Genomic DNA, 9,895 nt, shown 5'->3' with positions numbered 1-9,895 from the left:
CTGTACTTAAATTTACCTATGGTGTACTGAAGATGACTTATGCTGTACTGAAATTCACTTGCCCTATACTTAAAATTACTTACAATGTAATTAATTCTTTGTTTCCCATAAAAACCTGACTTGGTGCTCCCTTATTCTAGTGTACTTACCTTAAAGTATTTGCAGGTAAATATAATTACATTGTAATTTCAAATAAAAAAGTGGAAATTAAGTTTAATTACAGGGAACTTGGGCCCTTAATGATAGGCTTATTATAAGGTGTTACCTAAAAGACTAACAAAAACACTAAAAGAAATAAAAACTAAAATGAAATTTAAATTATTCAGAGAATAAGAACTCAAGCTATTTCCAACTAAGAAAACCAAATAATACTAACCTGAATTTTAAAAAAGGGGGAAAAAAATTAAATAAAAATAAAAACTAATTAGAAAACATCACGGTATTGCTCTATTTTAAAAATTGTGCTCCACTTTTTCTGCTCTTGTCATACTGTTCTTCTTTATTTAAGCTATTGTCATAGGATGTGTAATGTCTTGACTGCTGTGACACAATAATCACCAAACTTCTGGGATCGATAAAGTCTGTCTCACATCTTATCTCTGATGATATGTTTGGGTTTGTGATTCAGTTATCTCGCAGATAAGCCACCTGAACACAATTCTCGCGATACTTGGCTTAGCCGGCACAGACGCACGGGATGTTGGGATGAGATGATGAGAGAGCTCCACAGGGAAGGAAAACCAGACACAGAACTGAAACCGTTAAAATCGAAAACGGGAGAACGAGACGAGACGGTAGGGAGTGCGCGCGCGTGCGTGTGTGTGAGAATGTGGGTGGGGGGATGGGGACATAACAGAAATGGGGTTGCCGTTTCCCTGAGTGACGTCACCGGTTTTCCTCACCAGAGTCAAAACAACCGTTGGCTGCGGTAAACGAAAGCTCCGCGGAAATCCGTTTGATGTGTCTCCAAACGATTATTTCTGCATCGGCTCGTAACGTGAACCGACGACGGTTTCTTAGCTTACTTAGCTTGCAGTCCCAGGATAGCTTAGTGTTCCTCACTTAAGAAGCGTGGAAAAAAATAATTAATAACCCGAGCCGTCCTGTCAACAGCAGGTGCAAGGGGGATACCACACACCACCACCTCTACCGCACCTGCGGCTACAGGTAATACTGTTAGCTAGCCACACTGTTGTGACAGTAAACACGGCACGAGCAACGCTAAAGCTAGTAAGATAATGCCTCGTGATAACATTAGCGAGGTGTGTTTGACCGCTCACAAGGGAAAACTGAGGCGGGGGATAAAAAGTAGTGTTTTTAAACGTTTATCATGCGTGCAGTTTTCTGCCTGCGTGTGATATGCGTCAGTTGTTTCAAATCACCGTGACGCAGGTATTGCAGTGGTGGTACCTGTGTGTCTTAATCAATCATATTCATCCTACCTGCTGGATACATCACTGCAGTTTGAGGCAGCGGTTTATCGGGATGATTTGCATGTACGCGGTATGCAGAGAAACGGCAGACTAGGCCTGGCTCGATTTGCCTACACAAGTTACGGCAAGTATTTAAGAGGGTGTGCCAGACTCGTAGATAATCCAGTTGATAATAATGGGAATAGTGCTGGTTGAATTAGTAAAGAATATGTGTTGCAAATGTTTACTTTTGGAGCCTGATATTTGGATTATAATCGATTTAGGAGCCCAAGCAGAATAAAAATTAGAGGAAACCTGCTTACCAATTTTTATTGATTCTTATTTTCTTTTTAAGAATTGTATCAGAACAAAATATTATCTTCATGTGAAAGAGATCATTACAAAAATCCCCAAACTGCAATAAGGCTACAGAATCTTCTCTGTCTCTCTCTCTCTCAAAAAAAGAAAAGAAAAAAAAAGGCTTTGCTACTGGAAAGATGTACAGATAATAAACTGAAAATGAGTTTCTTTTACCCACCTTTAATTTACCCTATGAAAGAAAAGGAGGTGCCTCAGATTTATGTAACATGACAAAGGGTAGGCACTTGTATCATTTACCTAATGTTTGTAACTTCACCCTTTTCTCTTTTTTACTCGTTTTTATAATTTTCCTCAAAACTGCTTTGATTCTTTGCTCATACTGATTCTGCTGGCTCTGAGCTTGCAATAGGTCATATGGGAGGCTGACCATCCGATCACTGGTTTTGAGCTGAGAAGACTGGCAGTTGACCGATTTGGTCCCTGGCCGGTCAGTTGGCGCATCTCTAATACAAATGCTTAATTTAAACAACTTAGGTCAATTAATTAGGCCCAAACAGATTATAATTGTTCAGTTTAAACAATTTAATGTAATCCTTTGGTTTGTTTTGTTCCATATACTTCTCCTTAATGTAAATAGGGAATATACTTTTCCTTTTTACCAAAATGTCAGTTTACAACCTTAAAGGGGCACCTGCAATGGGTTTGTTTTTAATGCAAACTCTCAAGAAGCTTAGAGTAAAACAAAACACATATCTGATCAAATGCACAGAGATACTGAGTGGCGATAAGGTAACCACTGAGGCATATTCATTACTTTGGTTTTGAACATAATAGCCTCTGTGTAGTATGTGTATTACAACACTCAACATTAAATATTGACCCACTTTTTAAATATAGTATATATTTTTTTAATTGTTTGATTTAATAGTTTCTTTACATAAAGTCTGAAAAATGGTTAGTACATGAATTCTAATGAAAAGGAAAAATTAATTTATAGAGCACTTTTCTGCTCTTACTCTTACTGACCAATTGAAGTGCTTTACACTACAAGCACTTTATTCTATCCACTTAAGCACTTTATCTAACTTACATCCCCACCTACAGCCAATTTGGATACAGCAATTAACCTAACGAACATATCTTTAGACTTTGGGAGGACGAACATGCGATCTCAGTACAGAAAGACACCATCTGACCAGAGGTTCAAACGAGGGATGTATCAATAATAGTAAAAAATAATAATAATATTTCATTAATGGAAAAATTAAGTCTATACATTTCTATAATAGACAGAATCCAGCATATGTCAACATTGAGGTTATGCATGCATATAAATAACATACCAATACCATAATCCAGTAATGACATAAAATTTCAAGCAACAAGTCTTGCACATTGCAACCCCCACCCACCCTCAAACCTTTCCATTATAACAAAGCATAGAGCGGGGGCTGGACTGGGTGACACTGAATCCACCTTTAGTTACGATGAAATAGGCCAAGGCTGCTGGGGGCTTCCCATGATGCACTAACATCACTCACTATGTCTTTTTATACCACTCTGCATTTAATCATTAGTTATTATTATCTCTGCATGTCTTTTGTCCTGTCTTCCTCTCATCACCCTTAACCAGTTGTGGCAGATGGCTGCCCCTCCCTGAGCCTGCTTCTGCTGGAGGTTTCTTCCTGTTAAAAGGGCGTTTTTCTTTCCCAGTGTTGCCAACTGCTTGCTCACAGGGGGTCATTTGATTGTTTTCTCTGTATTATTGTAGGATTTTTACCGTACAATTTAAAGTGCCTCAAGGTGACTGTTTTTATAATTTGGTGCTATAAAAATACAATTGAGTTAAATTGAACTGAACAAGTCTTATTGTTGATTCTAAAGTAGAAACCTAGTTTCAGTTTTAAGTTTTCTCACCAGTTGCTGAAGTGAGGAGTAAACGAGAGAGTCATAAGTACATATATAGAGAAAGTTTTAGTGCATCAAATGCATCTGTCCAGCACCTTTTGTTGCTAGGCTACACAAGGCTTCTCAAGTTTTTCTCCTTTGCTGTTATTTGCAGAGCTGATATTTTAAGTCACATCCCTTCTGATTTCAGTTGGTTAGTGAAAGAAGAGAGAAGTGACCTTGACAAGTTCCTAAACCTGAACTGTTTTGAACAAAGAACGCAACAAAAATCAAAAAACACTTGTGTACCAAGGCCAGTTTTGGGTCTAGGACTTTTAGCACTGTGAACACTCAGCTTGATAGGATTTGTATAGAAAATAAAGCACAGATCTGGACACAAACATTTAATCTCATGTGTTCACTTTCTAGTTAAATTCACTTTAATTTAATAATAACAAATAAATAACAGTTACATTCCATTCCACATCTCAGGCTTTTCATACAAAGGAAGAACTTACATTTCAGAAACTCTGATAACCATCTTCAGCATGTTTGCTTGACACAAATGATTAAGCACTTGTACAACAATTGACTAATCATTTTATTTTTAATTTTATTTTCCGTCTCTTCTAATGAAAGCAGCACTTCATACGGAAGCATCAGTGTAGTGTGCTTACCTGTGTTTTGGCAGTGTTCGCCATCGAATGTACCCTCGCCTCATTAAATGCTTATGAAGAGAAGAAAATAGACTTGAACCCTAAGTAGTCTGTGAAGGCAGCTTCATTGATTAAAATAGAAGCGAATTTCTCATATCAGATCTGCATTAAACAGACCATCAAAGGAGGGAAAAAAACAACAACACCTAAAGCACTTTCTGTGTTAGCAGAGTGTAACACTTGAGGTCCTGCCAAAGGCTGGCTTTCATTTAGGAATTTAGATTGTGGACTTGCTGCTGTGGATGTCAGCCAGAGTTTGCATGAGGCCAGTGTTGCGGGTGAGGAAGGGTGATGAAAGGTGAATTGAGGTGAGGTGTACTGTCCTGACCTGAGTTTGATGGGAATGTTCTACCTTTTAGAGCCGATTACATATAGAATTAGCTAAAGAATAGTGATAGCTTGTGACGTCAGCGTACATCTCCTTTTGTAGATGACTTGTACTGTAGAGCTACACCAGTAATGGTGCATATTTTAGCCTTATATATTTGTATATTGTGTACTGGTGCTTTGCATGGAGTACAGTAGATTCTCTTCCACTTAGGCTTAAGTTTTCTATCGTAGCACTGCAAAAAAATCTACTTGCAGACATTCTTCCTTATTACTGTTTAAATTTATATCAATTAGTGATATAACTTTTTCTGTCTTAATACCTTAGGTATCTGTTGATACTGAGTACAGATTGACACCAGAGTTAAATTAATAAACTATATTCCTTACTGTGGGTAAGAGACTGGGAATCAGTTCAACATGCTTGACTTACACAGTCTCATTTGATATCATCTTCCAGTCAGCTGAACAGAGAGACCAGTGCTGTTTGGCTAGCTTATATGAATTTTTATGTTTTTATGTTTTGGTTATGAGTTATGGATTGGTGAACTTTCTTTCCAACTATACTGAAGTAAACCAGTCCTTATTATACACACTTGAAGAGTAGCATGTATGCCTCAACTCACAATTATTTATTTTGGTCTTAGTCTTTACAGTATTTTCACAATCAGAAGAGATAAGTGGTGAAACAACAGCTCGGATGCCAGCTAGTAATTCAGCAATGAACGAATTTGCCTGTGCAGAGACTAGCTGCACAGACCCATGAATTGGGATGTGTGTTGCCAGGTTTTGCTGCCAGATGGTTGAAGTTCTATGTAGTGTGTGGTTGTGTGTATGAAGACTGTGTTTCATAGACAGTCTGGCAACTTCAGCAACATAAGAGGAACACAAAACTTGCTGATTTTTTTTTTTAGTAGAAAGTTTGCGGGTCATGCCAAATACAGAAGTTTGCCAGGAGAGTCTTGAAATATTAGAGAACCTGGGGAAAAAACCTGTTTGCAGGTATGCTTGTTAGTATGTTACAAGAAAGATGTTTAGCTTTCTTTCCTTGAACAGTGGTTGGAAAATGCTGGTGTCTGAAATGTAATCTGTTTTTTTTTTTTAAATAAAATACAACAAAGATCAAATTGTTTGAGGCAGACCTGTGGATTAGGATTTGGATTTGGGTCTGTTTCTTACCTTTGCAATATTAAGAGACATGAGTGGGGATTTGAGCAGTGTAGATAGCTTAACTTGTGTAAGAACTGGCATTGCTTGTATTAGTGTTCGTCAAGCTGAAAGTGTTCCAGTTCAAAGCTAAAGCAGATGGAGCTTATAAAGTGTTGAAATTATTCCACTTTCATCACAATTTCAGAGTAAATTATGGGGGAATTCATCAAGTATTCTGTAGTTCTCAGTTGTAACAAAGACTGTTAAAAGAGAAACACAGAGCTCTCAAGCAACCCTCAATGTCCCTGGAAGAAGTATAATTCTGGGGACAAAAAAGAATTTAAAGCTTTATTCTGGGGTGGAACTTACTGGTGATTATAGAGATGCAATTTATATGTCCCCGTAAATGAACTGACAATAAACTTAATTCAGATAATGCTTTATATCAATTGCCCAAATATGTGCCGAGAGGTGTTGTATAGTTACAACACCTTGTAAGTATAGTTCTTCTAGTTACATTGAGTTCAAAATCCCATACTGTGCTCTATGTACTCAATATCATGGTTCAACAAACTTAAGAGTGAATCTCAGTTGTTTTTATCCTTTTGGATGCACTTCTAAGCTTGTCTTAGTTAAGTCACTCTTTCAGAAATGCATTTCCGTGGTAACACTACTTAAATTATGGATAGACAAATTAAAAATGGAAAAATTTTAGATTTGCTTTAAATCCCAATTTACTCGTCCATCAATATCACTACATTGCATTGTGGAGTATACATGCCAATGTAGTGTCTTGTGCTTGCAAACTATAATATCCTTCGTATTGAGATTGCTCATATACTGAAAAAATATCTCATGTGCTATTTTTTTTTTTTTTACTAAGTAGTAAGTTCGTTTATTATTTTGAACGCACATTGTTTTCTATAGGTGTGGCAACTGATGCTCTTGGATACACTATCTCAACATTATAGTCAGAACATCACTTCTGCAAAACAAAGTAAATAATAAAAACAGGGTTCTGCTGTTATGTAACACATATTCTTTGAATGCTGCCACTCACTATGTATCTGCCCCCACTGAGTCTTTTTCTCTTTTCTTAAAGTTTCTTTTCCTTATTTTTATTTTTTTGTCTTTGTTGTTGCCTCTGAAATGAAAGGGCATGAAATAAATGTTGTCTGGCAGGTGCTTCCCCTGGCATGGTTGGTTCATCATGGCAGTACATGTCACCATAGCAACAGCCACCCTAGTGACAAGGGGTTGCCGCTGTCTGGACATTCCTCTCCTCTCCTCTCCTCACTTCAACTCTCCTCAACTCAACTCAATCCAGGCTATGCTCCACGGATTAAGGTTGAAGCTAACCAAAGCTTTATTGAATAACACCACAGTGTTAAAGCTTAATCCAGAATTGTATAGTGTCTATAAAAAGAATTTGATCCCCTTGGATGTAATTACTAGGGCTGAAAGTCATTTATTTTTCTCTTCTAAAGTAGTGCCATTATGATAGTCTTTATGCCTCAGTTTCACAAATATGAACTGGATTTCAAGAACGAGGTCTCTTTCTATTGAACAAAAGGAAACAAAAGGAACCATCTGAATAAGTAATATTGTAAATTAAATGTTTGATTTTTGTCTTCTGTAACACAAGCACCTATATCTTATGTTGTGAATTTGATTGCTTTTAATTTTTAGACATTTCAGAAATAGACATTTAAGAACTAGAAAAAAGTGTGATGAATAAAATCCAAACATTAAAACTACAGCAAGAGATGTTCCCATAGGTTAACATATTTGCCAACAAAACTAATAGGTTAGATGTGCTGGGGGAAAAAAATTGACTATTTAACTAGTCTAAAAATAAGAGAGCACACACACTTTATATGCATTTAAGTTGTTTGAAAACAAAAATGTATTTCTTTATAATGAGATAATCAAATCTTATTTCTAAGTTTGCTGAAATATGTGGCAATTCGACACTAAAGTGTGGCCGATGTTTACTGTGTTAGCGCAAGCACCCTTCTTTCTTACAGGTTAACATCCATGCACCTTTGCAGAACATGGTTGAGTGGTCTTTGCCATTTTACTCTGGCACAGCCTCTTACTGATTTAGATCCAAGTAGTGCAGAACCATGATGTGATATTTACAACTTCAGGGCAGGACAGTAGCCGTCGTAGGTGGCTGCCTAAAATCTTAAAACCAACAGTTGGCTGGTGATGTACCTGTATAAAATGTGAATATGCTGACTAGAAACTCCAGTTTAATTGTATAGTTGATTAGCTGATTGATTAGTTGCTCACATACCTAATTACATTGTATTTGGATGGTAAAATATTAAACATCCTCAAATCCAAGGTCATTTTCAGGTATTATCAAAGGTGCAAAAATGTACATTATTGATTGTTTTCAATAATTAAACAAAATAACGGCATAAAACAGGTGCTATAATTTCTTAAATCCAAAGTGTTGAAAAAAAAGTTATCATTTTGACATTTGAGACATATGACATGTTTGAAATGTGAAAGTAGATATCCTCCTGTTGATTAAATGAATCTCTGAGCTTTGATTACCAACAAACCTAAATGTGATGAACTAGTCTGCATTTGTTCATTTGCTCGCTTGACTAGTCACGACTCTGCTGCTTCAAAATGTATTAAAAAAAAGAAAGAAAAGAAAAAGCCCTGTGTCACCTACTAGGGTGTGTGCGCATCTGTGGGTCTATTCCAGCATTTGCTCTGACGCTGCAGACCCCACAAGTGTCTGCAGCATTGCAGACAGTAGCTGATCTGAATACTGATTTCCAGCTAGATAGCATTGACTACTAGCCTAGCTCCCGTGGTGCTGATCTTCATTCAAGCTGAGCAGCGTAGTGTCGTTGCGGGTTTTGTAATACAGTGTAGTAGGGTGCATCTGAGGTGAACGCAGCAGCTATGCAGAGAGACAAAGAGAGGGGAGGGAGAGCAGGAGTGAGACGACAGAGAGGTGCAGAGATTTGCAGAGAGAAAGGGAGCGTGAGAGCATCCCTAACTGCCGTTGTTGCTATTTATAACCAAGCCCTACTCCACAGTCCTGAGAAGCTCTCTCACCTCCCACATACGTTCAAATCAGCCCACACATACCCACACACACACACATTGAAAAAAATTATTTGATATACAGAAATACATTGAAGGCAGAGCGCTAGATTGGCTTATGTATGGAGCACAACCTGCTAACCAGAACAGACATATCTGTGAATGAATGAGTTCTTTAGCTCTGAGATTTTGGTTTGGCAGTCAGTGTCAGGTTTTTTTTTTTGGCTTCATTGACAGTTCTGTAATAATTCATCCTGTTTATCAGAGAGAGTGTTGCGTGGATAAAAAGAGGAACTGGGTGTATGATTGGGTGGAGAGAGAAGGAGAGGAAGCAGCCTTCCCAATAACTAGTTGTTTGTCTTGTCAGAAAAGGACTTATGAGAGGAAGAGGGGACCAGCAAGAGAGGAAGAAAAATAAACCCATCTCTACTTTTTTCTGTATTATTATTTTTCTCTCCTTTCACTTCCTTACAGGCTGAGTCACTGCTGGTGAGGAGGAAGGTCTGGAGAGGGAACGAGAGAGGAGGAGGTGGAGGAGGAGGGGGAGAAGAAGAAGAAGGAGAAGAAGTAGGGAGGGAGCTGGGGAGATAAGCCACAACAGGAAGCAAGTCGACACACACGTACATTATACATACACACCGCGTGTTTGTGTGTGTGTGTCTAAGAGAGAGGCTGCGCGAACGAGAGGGTGAACGGGAAAGGAAGGGAGGGAGAGTGACGCGGAGGCTGGGAGAGCCGGCCCCCCTCCTCTCCTCTCCTCCTCCTCTCCCTCTCTTTCTCTCCTCCTCTCCTCCCCTCCTCCCTCTCTCTCTCTCAGTGGAGCAGGCGTGCAGCGGCATCAGACTCGGCGTGAAGGAACCATGAGCGATGTCACCATCGTTAGAGAGGGATGGCTCCAGAAACGGGGTAAGTACATCCAGTACCTCTCTTCTTCTTCTACACCCCTCCCCTGTGCTTCTGCCTCCTCTCTTCTTCTTCTCCTCTCCCTCTTGTCTAGACTGAGGGCCTGGCTGT

At 38.6% G+C, this 9,895-nt stretch overlaps 1 protein-coding gene across 2 annotated transcripts in view; it reads left to right on the top strand.

Moving 5' to 3' along the window:
* The first annotated feature begins 685 nt into the window (after positions 1–685).
* Positions 686–9,895, top strand: part of akt3a (v-akt murine thymoma viral oncogene homolog 3a) — a 55,552-nt gene continuing 46,342 nt past the window's right edge. Inside the window, exons 1-2 of one of the 2 annotated variants that reach the window (XM_063491963.1) lie at positions 686–794; positions 9,356–9,787. In XM_063491963.1, coding sequence (XP_063348033.1) covers positions 9,742–9,787 — 46 coding nt within the window. In that variant the 5' untranslated portion in view covers positions 686–794; positions 9,356–9,741. Of the gene's footprint in view, positions 795–870; positions 1,168–9,355; positions 9,788–9,895 lie in introns of those variants that run through there. The other variant, XM_063491964.1, reaches the window with a different exon arrangement.

The sequence above is a fragment of the Pelmatolapia mariae genome, linkage group LG13 (genome assembly GCF_036321145.2).
Source record: "Pelmatolapia mariae isolate MD_Pm_ZW linkage group LG13, Pm_UMD_F_2, whole genome shotgun sequence".
Taxonomy (NCBI): Eukaryota; Metazoa; Chordata; class Actinopteri; order Cichliformes; family Cichlidae; genus Pelmatolapia; species Pelmatolapia mariae.
This window is presented reverse-complemented; position numbering and strand designations above follow the sequence as displayed.